Source organism: Lontra canadensis, unplaced genomic scaffold (genome assembly GCF_010015895.1).
Source record: "Lontra canadensis isolate GAN:19392208 unplaced genomic scaffold, GSC_riverotter_1.0 scaffold59, whole genome shotgun sequence".
Taxonomy (NCBI): Eukaryota; Metazoa; Chordata; class Mammalia; order Carnivora; family Mustelidae; genus Lontra; species Lontra canadensis.
The window spans coordinates 7,032,380-7,052,174 of record NW_022631053.1 but is presented as its reverse complement, the minus strand read 5'-3'; the positions used below and the strand labels follow the sequence as shown (position 1 = coordinate 7,052,174).

Below are 19,795 nucleotides of genomic sequence, written 5' to 3'. Positions count from 1 at the left end.
CCTATGTTTATGTTACTGAAGCATGGATATATGTATACTAATTTCTAGAATAAACTGAGCATTTACTAAGTGCCAACCACTCTGCTTAGCACTCTGCATATTCAGAATCTGCCCCACAGGATTTGGGCCAGAGAAGTTAAGTAAGGTAACCTTCCCAAAACCACACAGCTTGCAAATTTCAGACTTGAACTCACCTTTCCTGCCTGCAAAGGCCATGTTCTGAACCACTAAGCTATAGTGCTTATAGAGCAGAAGAGAGAAACTGCATAAAACACACGAATTCTAAGAAAGTCTATAGAAAATTTTAAAACGTCCCGACATAATGGGCTCTTCTATAAAGTCACCTCTCATTCCATCCATCCCAGTGAAACCACTAATTTGGCTCTTCTCAACCTCTAACTTCCCAAACTCTTTAACTCCAGCCTCACTCCTCAACAACACAGAAGTGTGCGTGTACGGACTCAGTGCAGAACTGAATTCAGGCACTAAATTAAACTCACGACAGGTTTTAATCCAGTCTCAAGATTCTTAGTTTACTATCGGAGAAGACTTCGTACCTCAATAGAAACAAATTATTCATGTGTGTTTGAAAGGGCTAAAAGCAAGTGCTTTGAAAGGAAATTATCAAGAATGTGCAGACTGTTTGAAGTAATACAAAGGAAACACACACTGTTTTGTGATTTGCCAAAGATGATGCTTTTTTAAGGTAGCCACTCATAGATTTGAACATAAACACACAGCAGTTTGCTGAAATGAGTATATTCTAAGTACATTTTTCGTAGGTTGATTTCTGGCCTGCTTGAAGCACTCCGTTCCAAGGAGATAAGAAAAATAACAATGTTCCTGGAGATAGAAAATGCGAATTAAGTGATATCAGCTCATATAAAGATCAGCCTAAACTACTCTGTGGCTGGAACTACTAAAAGAGTTGTTACTATTAAAGGAACATCATTTTTATCCCGATACTCGTAGTATTTTTTAATGTCTAAAATATTTGTCTTTTATGGGTTTGCTTTTAAATAATCATAGTTTAAAATACATTATAAATTTGTAAGGGCATATTAACATACATTAATGGGCAACAAAAGGCAAAACCGTAGGCCTGGCTAAATGCAATTTTTGCCTACTCTGCTATGGGCATCCCATGGGGTTAAAACAGATCAGAGGAAACCAGTCCATGCTGAACACTCCCATTCCGAACAGGGGCTCCCAGCCTGCAGTGGGCCCCCATGGTGCTCTGTTGTTACAGCCCCCTTCATCTCGCAGATGATGATTTCATACCTTTTCTCGATCATCAAACCTCTAGTTACCTCTAGGAACACCTGCCTCAGGTTCACTTTCAGCTGGTGACCTTGACTTTGCGCCTATTTCACTGGGAACATAGCAGTCGGGAAGAACTCTGCAAGCTCACACCTACTCATACAGCAGCCTCAGGCCCCGGTACCCAGCCTTTTCCCGGGTGTGTGCTCCTAGCCAAGGCCAATCCCTCCTCTTGGGCACTAGATCCTTACCCTTTCACCAGCATTGCTCCTGCATCACCTGCTTTTCCCAATTACTTACTTTCCCAATTACTTACGTATTCCTTTAAGCCTACAAACATACTGTTCTTGTTCCCATCTTAAAAGAAAATAAAATTCTCTTAACTTCCCTTCCCCCTTGTGGAGGAAGAAAAAGTGTCCTCTGCCCTCAAGATTATTCTGGGTGATGTGAGAATTAAATTAACATGAAACAGATTAACAGGGCAAAAAAAAAAAAAAAAATTCATATGCACAGAGGTCTCGTAGATATGGGACCTAAGAAGTACCAAGGTGGGCAGCTGTTATACTGTCTAGACAAAGGAACATAAGTTTAGGAGGAACTGACAGGACAAAGAAAACTTATGTTTGGGACCATCAATTAGCAAGGAATCTAAACAGAATTTGGGCTGGGGTGGTAAATTAGCAAAAGTAACAAGATTTGTTTATGTAGGCTTCTTCGGCCATGAATTCCCTGCCTCTGATGATAAGGTTGTCTCTCTTCCTCCCGGTGTCGGGAGGGTACCTTTCACATGGGAGATTTATAACCTCCTTTCTAGAGACCTTGGACGGTCAGGCTGTTTTTGTTATACAGGCTGTTTCTTACATAACGTTAATTAAAAATAATCATTATACCATTGTGGCGTATTTTGGGGCATCCTGCCCTGGACTCCCACACTTTCTAGCTAACTTCTCATTTCCTACTTCCCTTTATTTACAGTGAAACCCCTTCTCTAATTCCCCTCTCAGTCTTTCTTAAGTGCTCAAAGCAGCCTTTGTCCCTACCACTCAGCCAAGGTCACCAGTGTTCTGCACAACCAATCGTTGAATATCTTACTTGACTTATCAACTATCTCAGACACAGACAATGTGTCTTGAGTCCTCCCTTGAAACACTCTTCCCCCTCGGCTTCCAGAACCTCCCACTTTCCTCCTTTTCTTCCTGCTTCACTGACTCCTCCTTCTCAGACTCCGGTATGAGTTCTTCCTATACTGTAGGTTTCAGTTTTCAAACCTCTTTTCCTCCCTAGCTTCCCCTTCTCCACCGGTAACCATATCCAAGCCAAACGGATACCTCCAGCCTGGCCCACTCCCTCCAACTCCAGACCTGTATATCGAAATCCCCATTCAACATCTCAGTTTAGATGTATATAAGGAATTTCAAATGTAACAAGCCCCAAATCAAACTCTTGTCTTCCACCCCCCAAACTTGTTTCTCCTAAATTTTCTCCATCTGAGTAAATGGCAACTTCATCCTTCCTGTTGTTCAGGCCCAAAACTACAGAGCTAGACTTGCCTTCCCTCCTTTTTCTCATACCCCATCTTCTCTCCACAAAGAAATTCTACCATCTTTCCTTTCGAAATGGACCCGGAAAGCTGACCGCTTCTCATTTCTCAGCTATGTCACTCTGGTTCAAGCCTCAACCCTTGTATTATTCAATAACCTCTGAAATAGTCTCTTGGCTTTCACTCCTGCTCCACACAGTCTATAGTAAGATGGTGGGAATTATCTGCCCAAACCCCTCACAATGACTCCCAGAGTAAAAGCCCAAGTCTTTTCAATGGTCCCCGACCTACGTCTCTTTCTTCTCTGACTCCATCTCCTGTGTCTGTCTCTCTTGTTCACTCTAAGCTAGTCATACTCACCTCTTCATTGTTCTCTCTGTTCAGAGCTTCCTTCCCCCAGACTCCTATATGGTGCTTCCACCACCTCCCTCTGGACTTTGCTCAAATGTCAAAGGGACTTTTATCCCTTCTAGGTTCTCAGCTGGGTCTCTGTAACAAAAGACAGACTGACTAGAGAAAAGCATACATATTAGCCGGAAGAGGGATGCCTGGGTGGCTTAGTCGGTTAAGCATCTGACTCTTAATTTCAGCTCAGGTCATGATCTCAGGCTCGTGAGATCAAGCCCCACACTGGGCTTGCTCTGTGGGGGAGTTGCTTCTCTCTCCCTCTCTCCCCTGTGCCCCGTTTTCTTGCTCTCTCTCTCTCTCAAATAAATAAATAAATCTTAGGAAGGAAGGAAACAGAAATGAAGACATAAAGCAAGGTTAAGCCTGAGTGTTTTTCACTCTGGGTTTGATGAAGACCGGTAAGACAGATGGTACCAGCTAAGGGTTATAAACCAGGGGAACTTAACAAAGCCTGTTTGTTTGGATTCCTGAGTCCTGGTGTCTTTGGAGATAAGGATGCCACTTTCTTCAGGGTTAGAGGAGGGCCTTGTGACCTGCCTCAGGGGAGGCCCCAGGGTCATTCTAGCACCTGCCATTTCAGAAGTCCCTTTGGCTTAAAATATTGGGCATGCTGTGGTGCCATATTCTGGGGTAGTGGGTCAAAAACCCTGTCACTACCCCATTTAAAATTCCAACCCACAGCCCCTGCACCCTCCCCATCCAACAATCATGTTCCTCTTCTACCTAACATTTTATTTTACTTATTTATTTATTTATTAATTTTTCAGTTGTCTGATTTCCCCAACCAAATGTCAACTCTCTAGGGCTAAAGCTTTTTTTTTTTTTTTAATATGTTATTTACGCCTATATCTCTAGCACCTAGAACTGCGTCTACCACAATTATTTACTGAATGAATGAAAGAACTAGTGAATGGGCCACAGAGAGTGATCTGGACATATTTTATCATACATTACTATACACCTGGCACTCTGGGTCTATCTTCTCATTTAACCCTTGCATCTAGGTAGTGATTGTTACTGTCATTATTTTGCCGACAAGAAAAATCAAGCCACAACACTGGTGACTATTGACATCATGCAGCCATTAACGACAAAATTTGTTACCAAACCCAAGTCTGTGTGGCCCCCAAGCTCCTGTATTCGCAGCTTCATAGATCCGGCTTCAATTCACACCATCAACAGATAAGCAGTCACCGTATCTCAAATCCATATCAAGGTTTAAGCAAAGGTAAGCAAGGTTTAAGGTGAGGGCCTGGGTCAGTTCTGAGGGCCACGCCCTAGGCATGAGCTTCACCTAACCCCTTTGTACGGCCTGTTGGGAGCTGTGTGTTTTCTGCACCGTTTCAAACATCTGGATATTCGGACCAACCTGGATGATCCGTTTACCCAAGACTTTTCTGCAGGTTAACATCTGTTCTAAGAGGCGTTCATATTCTTCTTTCCAGACATCTGCCTGCAATAAAAACGGAAGTTGACTCCGAGAGCTACAGGTGATCGTTATAGAATGTTTCCGATAGAACAGACGAGAAGCCCATGACCGCATCACCTCTGGAAGGACAAATGAGGGATTGGGAACAAATAAAGAGAAAGGACCTGTCACTCATACGACCTATACCTTTTGAAGTTCTGTGCCATAAGGATTAAGGACCTTCTGAAAATAAGCAAAATAACAATGGCAGCGCGCCCTGTCTGTCCTCCCACCCAGAGTGCAGTGAAGAGGACACACCCGACGGTCCTACCCCACAGTCCCACCCCACAGTCCTAAGTGTACCCAGGCCCTGAGCACTCGGTCAAGGCGAAGTCATTCGGGTTTGCTCTGGGCCTCAGCTCCACCATCTGCAATGGGAAAGATAATGATTAGAGCTTGCCTGACTTGATAAGCGGGGTCTATTGTGAGATTCTAAGTGTAAAATCTTCTACAAACATCCGTATTCCTTATCATTTAGGGGACATTAGGTGGCAAAGAAAGCAAGCCAGCTCACAGAGCTACGGAACACAAAATGCAACCCGAAGAGGAGCAGAGTATACTGTCTCCACATACTGCAGTAAGTTCCTAGAAGTAAGAAAATCAGTGGAAAATCTGTTTGGTCTCAGACAACTTTTATTTATTTATTTATTTATTTATTTATTTATTTATTAAAGATTTTATTTATTTGACAGACAGAGATCACAAGTAGGCAGAGAGGCAAGCAGAGAGAGAGATAGAGAGAGAGAGAGAGAGGAGGAAGCAGGCTCCCTGCCGAGCAGAGAGCCCGATGTGGGACTCGATCCCAGGACCCTGAGATCATGACCTGAGCTGAAGGCAGAGGCTTAACCCACTGAGCCACCCAGGTGCCCCATCAGACAATTTTATTTTAAATGCAAAGAGGATAAGCAAGATTATCATCTGCATCATTCCAGATCCTCTGTTCTTTGGTCTTAGAATTACACCAATTCTGATCATCTTCCCTAAGACCTCACAAGGCCTTTCATCCTCACGATGAGCAGATGAGCTGGAACCTGGAGAACTGGAGAGATTTGAAACTTCATTTCTAGAATCAAATAATGGCCAATTTTCAGTTATGTAATACACGGCTCTGAATTTCAAAATGCTGAAGTCACCCTTTAGGTTCTAGATGCAGCCTTGCCTTGAGACACGTAAGGAGTGTATGAAAAACCATTATAGGCCGGTTTACCCAAATAGCACAGTATTAAAAAACAAACACATAAACAAAAACTAAGTGCAGAGGGCGTGAATTTCTGAACTGTTTTGGAGCCTATTACTTGGTGAGGAAACACTCAGTCCTAAAGTGTTTAAAATACCATAGACGGTTCACAATTTGAGGAAAAACTTTTTTTAGAGCTTCATTTCTTCATTTTTCTTTTCTTCTGATTCTTTCCCTCCTTCACTTTCATCTTGGTATTTGTAGGACGTGGGTATTTCTTGGCCTCCAAATCGGGTCCTTTCAGACCCCAGAAAACAAAGCCAGGAGATTATCTTAACCCAGGGGAAGACCCCGCCCCCTCCTCGACCCCCTCCCCTCCCTGCTCCAGTTCCCTGGGGATTTCCCCAAACCCTGTGGAAGAGCAGGGGGGGCGGGGGGGATCAGCAAGCAGGTCCTTGTGGGTCTGCCAGGTTCTGAGCTCACCGGGGCCTATCGTCCTCTGTGGCCGTGGCCTGGGCTGCTCCTCTACACACATGGCCATGGAAGGTCAAGGGAAAGGATTTGAAAGCGCCCATGTAAACTAATGCAGCACACAAAAGTGCAGGATTATTACTATGAAAAATTAATTAGAAAAGGGGGCAATCTTCTCATCATTTCTTCATTTCCCTTTTCTCACTTCCTCTTTCTCTGCCCTCCCCGCCCATCTTTCTCTCCTTCCCCACTCTGCTTTCTCAACGGGGAACACATACAAGGTAGGAAGAGCCCAGAGTCTTGAATTGTTAAAACAGAACAAAGTTTAAGAGTCCATATAAACTACACCCAAATTACTGAGAAATGTGAAATGAAAACCAGCTCAGCCCTAGATTCCAGGAAAATGCTACATTTTGGGTTTACTTGATACTTTGTGTTTTCACATGGGTCATGTCTTCAAGCTTTGGTCATTAGTCTTCCACTTCCTAATGCAAAGAAGTAAATGCTGACTCGTGTCATTTGCCTCAGATACCACCGGAAAAGGCATCTTCTCCCCAGCCGCCGGCTCGCGAAACTAGCAGCACGCAGAGGTGAACTTATCTGCCTAGCAGCCGGGGCTCTGGGCTCTCCAAAACCTGGCCCTCGGATCGACAGCGGACAAAGGAATCTGTCCAGGGAAGAGATCTAGAGTCAACTGAGAGGTACACTTTTATCACCAGTTACTTTAATGAGTAAGTACTTTGCAGTTTTCCCATTTGATTTGAAGCATTAATTTCACATTTCTGAGCAGCCTTTCTTAGGCTCCTCCCTTCTTGGGCACTTACTCTAGAGCGGAATCACCAACCCAACCCCTTCACCCTACCCCCACTTAACTGGACAGCCGGAAGGAGACAACTGTCATTTTGTAAGGAGAAGGATTCATGATTGATAAACTACTCTATCTCTGAAAACGTACAGTAAAGAGAGACAAGACAGTTGTGAACAGGAGAAAGGACGAGAAGCATCTGTTGTCTGCGCAATCTTGTAGGTTGTGGTTGACCACAGAGGCTTGGCGTCAGTCTTGACTCCCAGCTCTGCTTTTTATAAAATAGATGACCTTGGGCGGATGACTCAATCTTCCAAACAATTTTTCGGATGTGTAAAAAGGAGAAAAAGAAAATACCGATGTCACAGGGTTCTTAGGAGGAGTGAAGAGATAGCTGAAACATGGAGCACACGGGGTGATGTGAATACTAAACATTACAGAATAACAGGTGAAATTAGCATTTCTAAATAATAAACTAAGGCCTCCATTCAACTGGAAAGCTCTCTTAACTAGTGAAACCCATCCTTCAAACGTGCTGAAGTGGCTCAGAATAACAATGATTAACATTTGTAAAGTTTACAGAGCATCTCATCTGATTTCCACGATGAACCCTAAGGTAGGCAGTTCCAGGCTGTTGACCTGATTTTGTTAGAAGGAATAGGGGGAGAAGTTGAGAGCCCGGCTGAATGTGACAGTAGGAAAAGCAGCTCAGGGGTCCAAACTTCCTGCTGAAGGGAAGAAAACATGACTGGGCAAAAGCCAGTGTCAGACTGAGTGCAGACGTTCCTTTCTCCAACTGAACTTCTCACCCCTTGGAGAAGTTGCCCCTCTTCTGGTTCCAAGCCATAGCGTTCGGAAGGGGCAAAATCCTCAGTCCTGCTGCCAGTACCCAGAGCAGTGGTAACGCAGGCCTTCCAGAACTTTCTACAACAAAGTATGGCCAGGGAGAAGGCAGACAGAGACTGACTCTTAGAATTCCCTTCTCAAATTCAAACCCTTTTTTCTCATTGAAGCACTATTGCACTTAGCATTCAGATACTACACTGTTAACAAGAATAACAGCAGGAATAAAAGAATCTCCATTTTAAGAGCTTTTTCGCTCTTAAAGCATTGGATAAGCACTGGAGGCTTTGGAGAAGCACGGGAGGCCATTTCTCCCGTTTAAAAGCTGAAGTGAGCATCTCTTACAGAGATGAAGCGAGCTCTGGACATAGCGAACCCCCAGCCTGCCGACTCGGCCTCACGTTCACATCCCCCCTTCAGTTGGCTTTTGTGGCCATTCCTGGAGACAGAATTTTCAGAATCCAACCTGTCCGTCAGTTGAAAGCAACTTCATCATCACTGGCTCCCCCTCCCCCTTCCTTTCAAATCGTGGGAACTTTTTGTTCAACCGCCGGTTAGAATCTGGAAGTAGTCAGCCTAAATCTAAAAAACCTGAGGCACAAAGAGAGCTTTAGCGCAGCACTGACTTTTCCATGAACTCACAAGGAGGAACAGTTAACTGTCAGTGATACGAGCGCACCTAAGTTAACTTCATCCCCGCTTTGTCTCCTGAAGGGAAAAACTTAAAGCTGTGTACAAAACATGGCTTTGTTTTGTTTTTCAGCAGAGAATGAAAAGGAAAATGAGATGCAAATATTTTTTTTTCTAGATAAGACTATTTTTTCCTCTCCATCTCCACTAATATTTATGGCGGGGTTAAAAGCTCAGGCTGTGGAGCCATATTTCCTCCTAAAGAAACAAAACAATATCTGAAGCTGATCTCATCCATCAGAAGATTCATTGGCAACGACAGACCGGTTCTGTCATTTGCTGGCTGGATAGCCTTGGGTGATGTACATAACCTCTCCAAGCCTCAGTTTCCTTCTCCATACAATGGAGAATATAAGAGTTTCTACCTCACCAGGTTGTGGGCAGAGAGAAGACTTGGAACATAGTAACTGCTCAGTGAATACTAACCAGTATGCGGAAGGCATTGGGCCGCGAGGGATAGCAGGATGGGTGAGACCCACCTCTGCCATCCATCCGACTAGGGGTCGGAAGGAACATGGATAGTTAATCATAGTACAAACTAGAACCGAGTGCTCTCTAAAGGGGTCACCATTAGAATCAGATTTCTCTGGGGAGAAAAAGACTTTCAGACAGACCTGCATTCGAGCTGGATCTTAAGGCAGAAACAGAATTTCAATAGAGGAAGGGGCTAGGGGACATGGACGCTGAGCCACAGAGCAAAGACGAAGAGATGAGAAAAAGCTCTCTGGGGATACACGGGCTGCAAAGCTCATCCACAGGGGTCGGGGAGCTGCAAAGGACGAAGGGTCATCTGCTAGGTTAAAAAACAAAGTTTCTCAATACAAAATGCTGGGAGTCAGGCTAGCATACCAAATGAAAGTGAAGGCAGTTAAGTCAAAACCCCAGAGGATCACATTTTAGGTAAGCAAACACAACCTAACAACAGACCATTTTAGAAGTCTTTCAAAGTGAAGACACACTTCTTTAGGGATTAAGAGTAATTAATGGAAAGTAAAAAAAAAAAAAAAAGTTCATCATAAAATCTAAGAAAACAGAGGTGAAATTGGTCACTGGGCTCAGCTTCCCAAAATATATTGCAACATCCTCCTCCCTAAACCCTATCCTCAAGAATTACATCTCATTTTTGTAATGCCAGGAAATAGTTGAACTGTTCTCCATCCAGGCTCTCATTCAAGGATTTTGAGGTTTTCAGGAATAGTGGAAGCAGCCGCGGTCATGAACCATAAAAAATCCCTTGATACAAGCATTTCAGAAACAGAGGTTATTTCCACCTGGTTCTCCCCAGCCACTGTTGCACGCATAATGATAACAGCAGCTCTCGGAAAACGGGAAGCAAGAATACGCGGCCGTCATTCCCACAGATGATCGGTTTCTACCTTTAGGAAGATTGTCCAAAGGTCGCAAGAGAATTATCTCAGGAATTCAGCCCCAGTTTGATGGTAGGATAAATGGGCGTCTAGAGAATTTGAAAGTGATAAGAGGCCCACACAGACGGTTCCTCCTTGCCCCCTCCCCCTCCCCGCCCCCCTGGGAACTTTATTCTACTCACCTGAATAGGTCTGGAACTCCGGAGAAAAGTTTGGGCTGGCTAAATTCGTTGAGCACTTAAAAATGCGGCAGACCTCACGCTAATGGCTTTGTTCAAGTAACCCTCAATTCATAATATTGTTCTCGTTTTGTTGATGAGGGCTCTGAAGTGCAAAAAAATTTTACTTAAGCTGCCCGGGGTCGCAGAGGCGAGCAAGCAGTGCAACCGGATGTAAACCCAGGGGGCTGACTCCGGGGCCCCCTCCGAGCTGCTGCGCTTGGCCACAATTCAGGAGTCATCTGCATACAAATGGTGATTGATAAGGAGACCGAATAATTTGTTTCCATCCGAAGTGGGACTTTTTTTGGTGGGGGGAGGGGTGCCCTTAAGAACTGCGCGGGGAGAACGGGGCAGGGGGTTCTGGTAAACCAGAACCGTGTAGGGCAAATTGAGAAGTGTGATCACCGTGTTGACGGATGCCGTGAGAGTGGACAGACTTACCGAGGGAAAGAAGGTTGAAGAGAAGAAGAAAGGAGACGATAAGTGGGTCCCGAGAGAGACCAACAGTTGGGGAATTGCCCGAGAAAGAGAAACTGACACAGGATCCTGGGGGAGGTGAGCCGGGAGACAAGGGTGTCAGTCTCGGGCAGTTATCCGAAGGGAGTCACCCTGGGGGGCCCTGGCCCCCTGAGGAGCTGGGAATGAGGCTGGGGTGATAAGGACCAGGAGGTGGCCATTGACAGGGTCGGTGGGGAAATCACTGGTCATTTACTGACCACCATTTCTCCCGGTTGGTGGAGTTGGAAGCAGCATTAAAGTAAGAGGAGGAGTGAGTGGGAGGTGAGGACCCAGCCACTGGCAGTGCTAACAACTCTTTTTGAAAGTGGCCTTGAAGGGGAAGCAAAAGATAGGACTGTCTGGAGGTGGAGTCAAAGAAGTTTCCTTTCTTTTCTAAAGCAAGAAACCAGAATGTGTTTAGTGCTTAAGGGAAGGGACCAGCCAAAGAAGAGGGGAGAAAAAGTAGAATGCATAATTATCCGCTCTCCAGGGGACATTCTGGAGCAGAGTTCCTGAGAAGGTGGAAGGGCGAGCCACCTGAGCTGAGGAACTACTTTTACACCTGAGGAGGTAAAGCTCTGCCCCTGTGGGAGGGAGGAGAACGGGAGTGTGGGCTGGAAGGTTCCATGGAGGGAACGGGGAGCGAGGTGCTGTCTGCAGGCTTGGGTTTTTTCCGGGGTCCCTGAGGGGAGAGGTGGTTGTGCCCAAGGTTTAGGGGTGCCCAAGGCAAGGCAGGCACCGTACTAGGCCCTTCAAAGACATTGACTTGATCTCTTTTCCTCTTCACTGTTGTTCAGTGAGGTAGGCGATCTTACTTATCCTCGTTTGACACCAGAGGAAATGGTGGCTCAGCACTGTGGGCAATCAGCCTAAGAGCTCACAGCTGTTTGGGGCCAGAGTCCCCATCTATCTTTGTTATCTACTGGAAGGGAAAGCCCACTCCCAGCCTTTCCATTATCTTGCAGTCTTCAGGGAGTAATGGGGAGGGAGTTAGCGGATGTCGTTTAAATAATGGTTTGAGACCAGAATGTGGAAGTTCGTCAAAGACTGTACAGGATTGAAATCCTATTTTTGTTTATAAGAACTGATTTGGGTTTTTTTTTAATTTTTTAAAGATTTTATTTATTATTTATTTGACAGGCAGAGATCACAAGTAGGCAGAGAGGCAGGCAGAGAGGAAGGGAAGCAGGCTCCCCGCCTAGCAGAGAGCCAGATGTGGGGCTCGATCCCAGGACCCTGGGATCATGACCTGAACCGAAGGCAGAGGCTTTAACCCACTCAGCCACCCAGTTTCAAATATTTTTTTTAACTTTAAATATTTAAAATATTAAAATATTAAAAATTTAAAATATTTTTAAACTTAAAAGAGATCCTTTCGTAAAACAAGAGCTGTTATTGGTGTTGCTTTTTAGTATATGTGCTGCCGAAGCGAGCACTTGGTGTTGCTTTTTAAGGTCTCTTTGAATAAAGGCTCCATAGTTTATCTTTCCTTTTTTTTTGGAGAGTTTACCCGCTATGAACCCCCACTCATTCGTAAAGGATGTTACCTGTGTTTCTTTATAAAGTCAATAGGAACATTTTCTGTTAATGTGCTCCCTTATGGATTTTTAATTTTTTTTTAAGATTTTATTTATTTATTTGTCAGAGAGAAAGAGCAAGTGAGCACAAGCAGGGAGAGCAGCAGGCAGAGGGAGAAGCAGGCTCCCCGCTGAGTTGGGAGCCCCTGTGGGACTGGATCCCAGGACCCTGGGATCATAACCTGAGCCAAAGGCAGACGCTTAACTGAGCCACCCAGGCGTCCCCACACTTACAGATTTTTAAACTTGGTAACTTTCAGACCCTTAAAGCATGTGAAATTCTTCTGTGGATATTTTATTGCGAAAGAACCACAGATTGAAGGTGGTGGCTCTGTAGGGATGTTGATGATACTGATTGAATACGTCTGCAGGGATTCCTGCCTCCACAAGGAAAACTTGTGGTTATGTGGAACCCACTTTGAAGTTTCAGATTTCCATTTACATCACGTGTGTTTGAGGTGTTAGACGTGGTGAGGACTCGCTGAATAGGCAAGTTAGAAATATGGGCCATATAGTAGGGTTGGGTGATACTGGGATGGGGTAGAGGAAACCTGACAGTAGTTAGTGGGGGAGGGGGATGAGTCAAATTTGCAGAATGACAACTGTCAGAGCCCCATATAGACCCAGGTGTTCTCTAACTTGTTGCTGAATTAATTAATTGGACTGCCCAGCTGAGAGCCCTCTTTTAGGGGTGAGGTTATTTGGAGTGGAGGGATTAGAATTGGACTTTCTCCTGGCTGATAAGTTGCAAATGATTTGCCATTATTTACCATAGCATCTCACAATACTTTGTGTTTTTTACTTTATGTGTTTTTTTAAATTTACTCCTAAAACCACTTTTTAAAAATAGTAGGCCTGCTGCCTCCTTTTTTGCATTCTATAGAAGAGTGTGTGTTAGCTGACTTGGCCCAGAGCAAAAGATGAATTTCTTGAGCAATCAGCAAACCTAAGGCCATTCGTTAAGCTTTCCCAAAGAGAAGTTTGAATTGTTTTTCTTCTTCGAAAACTTTTTATATGGCATGCAATTTAATTTTTGACAAGTTGAAAGCCTACTTAGAAAAAACTTAGCAGCTGCCAAGACATTAAGGTGAATTCCTGAAAAATTATTGCATTTGTACCATCTATTCCATTAAAATGTAAGGGAATCTTGGAAAGTTCAAAACATTGATTTGATTACCAAAAATGCAGTTAGAAGGAAGTGAACTATTTATATTCCCAGGATAATGTTGCCTTAAGACGGTTAGTTTTCTGCAAGAAACTTTTAAACTAGTTACAGGTACTTCCTACAACTACTCAAAACAACATCCTAATCGTTAGGGATTACCTCTGATTTAAGACTTCATTGCAGGGTCTCTAGGGCCGCTGACCTATTTCTGTGTCTGTCTTCCTGTAACTAAAGATCAGGAAGAAAAGAAAAAAAAATTAACCTAATTTCTACAACAGTTGATTAATGAGAAGCAAATGTTACATGTTTGGTTTGTGATAGTTATACAGCAATAGTCAGTGATTTATAAGTCGTGGCTTATGAAGCTATTAAAAAATTAATTACCCCCAAAGAAATCTAAGAAAAATGTTTGAAAGTCATTTATTATAGTAGTAGCCATTATTAATGTATGTTTCTGTCAGAGCTTTAGTCAAAGTCCAGATAGAACCCACGGAACTAGCTTAAAAATATGATTTCAGGAATCACCATGAAACTCTTTAAAAAAACAAAAAGGTGTTAATTTGAGGTTGGAATCGCAGATTGCTAGGCTCATGGACCCATCTCCCCCGCCCCCTTGACTCCTCCAGCAAGCTTCCCCTCTTCATTTGCATTCATCATCCCTTGTAGCTAGCACCTTCCATATTTGCCTCTTATGTGTCCCTTCCATTGCTGCTGCTCTTAAAAGAAGAGACTGCCTTTTCACACGTAGTCCTTCCACCTAGTACAGTATCGGGTTCGCAATGATCTTTATTGAATGAGTGAATGAATGAATGAGTGAGTCACTCTTATCTATAAAATCGCTACCCAAACTAATGAGTTGAGCAAATTTGAAGCGAAGAAAGAAGCCTAGGCTCAAAAGACCAGTAAACTGTTTTCAAATCCTTTTTTTGTTTCAGTTTTTTGGAAATGAAAAGAGCTCTGAAAATGAAACTTACCAACCTTTGTTTTTAGAGTTAGCTCTGATTTATTCTTCATTCACCAACACCCCACACAAAGTCACTTTGGTTTGGTTTTGTTTTTTTAATGCTATTTTTTTTTTTTTAAGATTTTATTTATTTGTCAGAGAGAGAGAGAGAGGGCGCGCGTGCGAGCGAGCACAGGCCGACAGAGTGGCAGAGAGAGGCAGAGAGAGACAGAGAGAGAAGCAGGCTCCCTGCCAAGCACGGAGCTTGATGTGGGACCCTGGGATCATGACCTGAGTGGAAGGCAACCGCTTAACCAACTGAGCCACCCAGGCGTCCCTTGCTGGGTTTTGTTAGGTAGTGCTTGATACCTTTTTTAAGCCATTCTTTCCCAGGGTTATAGTCCTGGGGTTGTCTGTTTGTTAATCCTGTTACAGTCAGTGGTGCTCTTTATCAAGAATTTCATGAATTTCCTTTTAAGTATAACTTCTAACTAGAGTGCTCTTTCCAGTCATTTCCTCCTCCCTTCTTTTCCACAGTCTGTTCTGCTTCCCTGTGCCACCGCAGAAGAACAATGAGAAATTCCTAGGGAGACCTTTTTGCCCAGTTTTGACTCCGAGCTCTTAGCGCATTATCTGGGTAGGTTAAGTTCCCTGGTGGGGACACAGGACAGCCAGGATTCCTCACACACTCAGAAGGCCTAGGAGTCTGCAGATGTGTTTTGGTTATTCTAAAATCCAGGTCACTTACTTTTGACATGTCTCTTGGTAGAGATTAAGGTAGGGGATGAACTATGTATACTGTCACTCATAGTCCCCTCCCCCCACCTCTCCTGTGCGCATAAACCACCTCTCCTGGGCAGGCAGAGGAAATGGTTGCCTGCCTGTGCCTTAAAGACACACCAAAGCACTCTTATGTCTTGTCTTCAAACACCTCCCTAACAGGAGCCAAGATTTTCCATTCAGACCAGCCTACTTGGCATTCTGCTATAAAGGAGCACTCCCAACAGAGACAGACTTCGGTGTTGATGGTTTTAAATTTTAGCTCCATTGCATCGATGTCCTTCCCTATAGATTGGAAATGATAAAAATTATCTCATAAATAGGATTACATTTGTAAAGCAGCTGGCCTCCGGTAGCCATTCAACAAACATTAATTTTACTTTATTTGAAATCTTTCACTTGGATTACCTCATTGGCTCAGCACAGAACCCTGCTAGACAAACAGGACAAACCCTGTAAATCCGCCCCCCACCCTTAATAGTTGATTAACCTGGTATTTTGAAACTTGCTCCATAATTATAACTAACCCTTATCCATGCTTACTACTGGTCAGGGATTATTCTAACCATTTTATATTGGGTCCTCCCGTGAAATCTGAAGCGGACACTCAAAGTCCTATTTTGCAGATGAGGAAAATTGAGGCAGAGAAAGACTAATAAGTAAGTGCCCAAGGACGAAGAGCTGGTAAAGAGTTGGGACTCATACCCAAGTAGTGTTGCTCCCAAAGCAGTGCTCTTCACCAGTATACTTCAGTTTCTCTGTTTCCCACAGCATATGAGTGGTGGATTGGACTCCCGCCTGTGAGTCCCAGTCTAGAGGGCTTCACATCCAGGAAACAAAGTACCCTCCCTAGAGAGCCACCAGGTTATCAGAGCTGCCCACTCACCACAGGGAGAGTACTCCAATGGAAAGGGATGGTGTTCAGTATCTTAGGGGACGAGGCCCAGGTTGGGAGCAGAGTGCCAACCCAGAGAGAACACACGAGTGGCACCATGAGAACCCAAGAAATTCTGGGAGGAGGTTTCCCCCTTCCCTTTGCACCTTGGAGACTGGTGTCTGGGGCAGGGGAGTACTTTTGTTCACAAAGCCCCTGAAAGTCCTCAGCACCTGTTTTCTATGTTCATGGCCCTTAGCACTTTGTGTCATAGTTCCCACTGACTGTTTCTGATCTGCTCCTGAAGGGCGTGACCAGGTTGTACTCATTTTTATACCCCCTCTGGGGATCGCCAAGTAGACACCTAACAAGTATGAGAAATCATTCCAAAGGAACATGCCTAAACCCCAGAGGGAAATGGAGTTCGCTTAAGGTGTTATTTCGTTGTACCGCAATGAGCTCTATCCTTTTTTGAAGATTTTTTTTTTTCCTATTTTCTGATAACAAAAACATTGGAATGAAGATTCTTTGGGGGAAAAATAAGCCAATATTTTCAACTGTTCTCTTAGGGCAACTCTTAGAGACCGCCCATGTTCATGTTTTTATTTTTGTACTTGTACCCATTTAAAACCACAAATAGTATAGCTTTGATAAACTGTAATTTAATAATAGCTATCCATCCACCCCTCTTAAAATGCCTACTGATACCTAAAAGCCTACGAGTATCAAGCCACAGTGGATTTTATTGGCTTCTGTGTAAGTGTATGAGTGGATGCTGTGTTCTTCCCCATGTGAGATCTGTTGGTGATACTGAAGTGTGTTTTTACCTTTTATTCATTAATGGATATGGTTGTAAATGACAGCTTTAAAATAAAGTTTTGAAGATGAGTTTCACAACTCTTAATGTTTTATGCAAAGTGCTCAGGAGGAAAAACTCTTCTTCTACCCTGTTAGGTTCTGTTTTGGAGCCCTGTCAATTAAAGACAGGTTAAAAGGAGAAATAGCGCACAGTTTTTACCAATATTTATGTGCACAGTACTTCACATAGTAGAAACTCAAAGAAGCAGATTTCAGGGGCTTATATATCATTTTAACAAAGGAAAAACAGGTTTGGGTTTCTTGGGATGATGAATTGTGAAAACTCAGAAGTACATAGCGGAACTAATAGAAAATTGGGGTTATTTTAGTAAAGTCGGCTTATGCAAACTCATCTTGGTGTCGACAGCTCCCTGTCTTCTTCCTTGACTCTTCTCCTCCTGGTGGGGAAAGGAGCACCTGCCTCAAAGGGAAATTTATACACTGCATTGAGGCCGAGAACTTTTCATGTGTCTGCTGATTCTTAGTCGCTTTCAGCTCAAAATAATTCTTATTTTAAAACGTCATTATTTGGGGATGGCATATTCTGATAGTCTTCTTATGGAAAGCAAAGAATATTACAGCTGTAACACGTGAATTATTTCCAGTGTTATTGCCCTTTTTTACAAGTCAGACTCTCTGCCAAGCAGGGAGCCCAACATGGGGCTTGATCCCAGGAACCCAGGATCATGACCCAAATTGAAGGCAGACATTTAACCAACTGAGCCACCCAGGCGCCCCATACTTTTCCTTTCTGTTGTTTGTTGCATTTCATTGAATTTGTTTGAAGTTATTAAAAGAAACATACAATTATATAAAGTATATTTACAGAAAAGGAGGGAAGGCAAGTCACCCGTTATCCTACTTTTCTCTTAAAAGCTCTGTTTTTGCATATTTTCTTTCAATGATATGTTTCCTATAGTTCCAGCAACACAGGGCTCACATGTAACCTCTTCAGTTTAACATATCACAGCGTTCCCGCGTCCTTTCTCACTCACCATCTTCATTGTGAAGCAGCTGCAAAGTCTGCCTCTCCATCCTCCAGGGGTCAGACACCGGAGCTGCCTTCCCAGAGGCAGTTTCCCCTCTAGCCAGGGGAGGGCCTGGGGTTTGGTCGCTTCAGACCTGGTGGGACTCCGGCCTCCCAAGAGCCACAGGGCAGGGGTTCACAGGTCAAGGTGAGGCGTGGCCAAGCAGGGCTCTCTTCTTGCTGTCTTCCCACTCCCAGGCCAGCCCTCCATCCCCTTCCTCGAGAACCCCCCAGCCACTCTCTCCTTCTATCCTAGCGATCTGAAGACCTGCTGCGTGCCCTGGGCACCATGGTCCACCTGCAGGCCTCTCAAGTGCAGCAGCTGCTCCACAACAAGTTCGTGGTCATCCTGGGAGACTCCGTCCAAAGGGCGGTGTACAAGGACCTGGTGCTCCTGCTGCAGAAGGACTGCCTGCTCACTACCAACCAGCTCAAGGCCAAGGGGGAGGAGACCTTTGAAAAGGACAAGCTGGTGGATGGAGGCCAGATGGGCCCCATGCACAATGGCATCCAGTACCGGGAGGTCCGCCAGTTCTGCGACGACCACCACCTGGTGCGCTTCTACTTCCTCACGCGCGTCTACTCCAGCTACCTGGAGGCCGTCCTGCAGGAGCTGCAGTCCAGCGAGCACGGCCTCCCGGATGTGATCATCATGAACTCGTGCCTCTGGGACCTGTCCAGGTACGGCCCGGACTCCTGGCAGAGCTACCTGAAGAACCTGGAGAGCCTGTTCGGGCTCCTGGGCCAGGTGCTGCCCGAGTCGTGCCTGCTGGTGTGGAACACGGCCATGCCCGTGGGCAAGCAAATCACGGCGGGCTTCCTGCCGCCCGAGCGCCAGCCCGGGGATGACTCCCTGAGGGTCCAAGTCATTGAAGCCAACTTCTACAGCTCTACCGAGGCGAAGAAGCACGGCTTCGACGTGCTGGACTTGCACTTCCACTTCCGCCACGCCGAGCAGCACCTGCAGCGTGACGGTGTGCACTGGAACGAGCGCGCGCACCGCCACCTCTCCCAGCTGCTGCTGGCGCATGTGGCCGACGCCTGGGGCGTGGAGCTGCCGCAGTGCGGCAGTGTGGGCTCGTGGATCCGGGCCGGCCCGGCGATGGGGGGACGCGGCCGGGGCCTTCAGAGGCGGAGGCAGGCTGGCAGGGCTCCACAGGCTTTCCCGCCCTCAAGGTGCGGCCCCCTACTCCCGAGTCCCCTTCTGCCGCTGCCCCAGCCTCCCCGCCTGCCCTTGTCCCCGCAGCCTCATCCCTTTCCTTTTCTTCCGGTGATGCCGCGGTTCCTCTTTTGTCCCCAAGATACGAATTTTGCCTCAGACGAGCCTTTCCAGTCGGATCAGATCTCAAACTATTTCCATTCAGATGTCCTCTCACCGACCCAGACAGGATTTTCCTCTGAAGATGACTTCATGATCGATCCTCAGCCCCCGGTGCCCCCTGGCCCCGTACCCTATCAGCAGCGAGCCCCTATGGTTCCTAGGGGCTTCCCCCGCTATGTGCCTCGTGGCCCCTATGCGCCCTGGGGTCAGCGGCCGAGATCTTCCAGGAGACGGGCCCATTCCCGCCCACAGCCAAGGCCTCAGTAAACCCTCATGTTCGTGGACTGGACAGATCATCTGACTCTCCCGAAACAGACTGACCTTGTTAACTTAAGCCTTTGGTCCGTGCTCGGACTTCAGTTCAGTCATTGCTGTCACCGGCAGTGGCAGGGAAGGGCAGTCTCCTCCATTTTTGTTGACTATGGCCTCTTCCTCTGTTCTCGGGGAGGGTGGGGGGGTGGGGGGGGTGTGACCAAGCATTATTCCCACCTCCCCCACTCCC

The 19,795-nt window shown here is 45.4% G+C and overlaps 1 protein-coding gene and 1 long non-coding RNA gene across 5 annotated transcripts; one reads left to right on the top strand and one right to left on the bottom strand.

Annotated features, from left to right (window-relative positions):
• Positions 1 to 205: 205 nt before the first annotated feature.
• Positions 206 to 10,616, bottom strand: LOC116879034. 2 transcript variants are annotated; one of them, XR_004384944.1, is made up of 4 exons: positions 10,212 to 10,564; positions 10,039 to 10,118; positions 3,161 to 3,289; positions 206 to 843 (listed from the first exon to the last, which is right to left on the bottom strand). It is a non-coding gene; the product is annotated as an uncharacterized LOC116879034 (long non-coding RNA). The 2 variants fall into 2 exon arrangements; XR_004384943.1 differs by lacking the exons at positions 206 to 843; positions 3,161 to 3,289 and adding an exon at positions 6,915 to 6,991 and having other exon boundaries at positions 10,212 to 10,616.
• PCED1B (PC-esterase domain containing 1B) lies at positions 6,944 to 19,733 on the top strand. 3 transcript variants are annotated; one of them, XM_032876954.1, is made up of 3 exons: positions 6,944 to 7,055; positions 11,239 to 11,318; positions 18,229 to 19,733. In XM_032876954.1, the coding sequence occupies exon 3, from the start codon at positions 18,262 to 18,264 to the stop codon at positions 19,558 to 19,560; it is 1,299 nt and encodes a 432-aa protein (XP_032732845.1). In that variant the 5' UTR covers positions 6,944 to 7,055; positions 11,239 to 11,318; positions 18,229 to 18,261; the 3' UTR covers positions 19,561 to 19,733. The 3 variants fall into 3 exon arrangements, with proteins under 3 accessions (XP_032732845.1, XP_032732847.1, XP_032732846.1); XM_032876955.1 differs by lacking the exon at positions 6,944 to 7,055 and adding an exon at positions 10,669 to 10,805; XM_032876956.1 differs by lacking the exon at positions 11,239 to 11,318.
• The last annotated feature ends 62 nt before the right edge of the window (positions 19,734 to 19,795 follow it).

Bases quoted from the DNA above. Each gene is read 5' to 3' on its own strand.
- PCED1B (XM_032876956.1), top strand. From the start codon at position 18,262: ATGGTCCACCTGCAGGCCTCTCAAGTGCAGCAGCTGCTCCACAACAAG.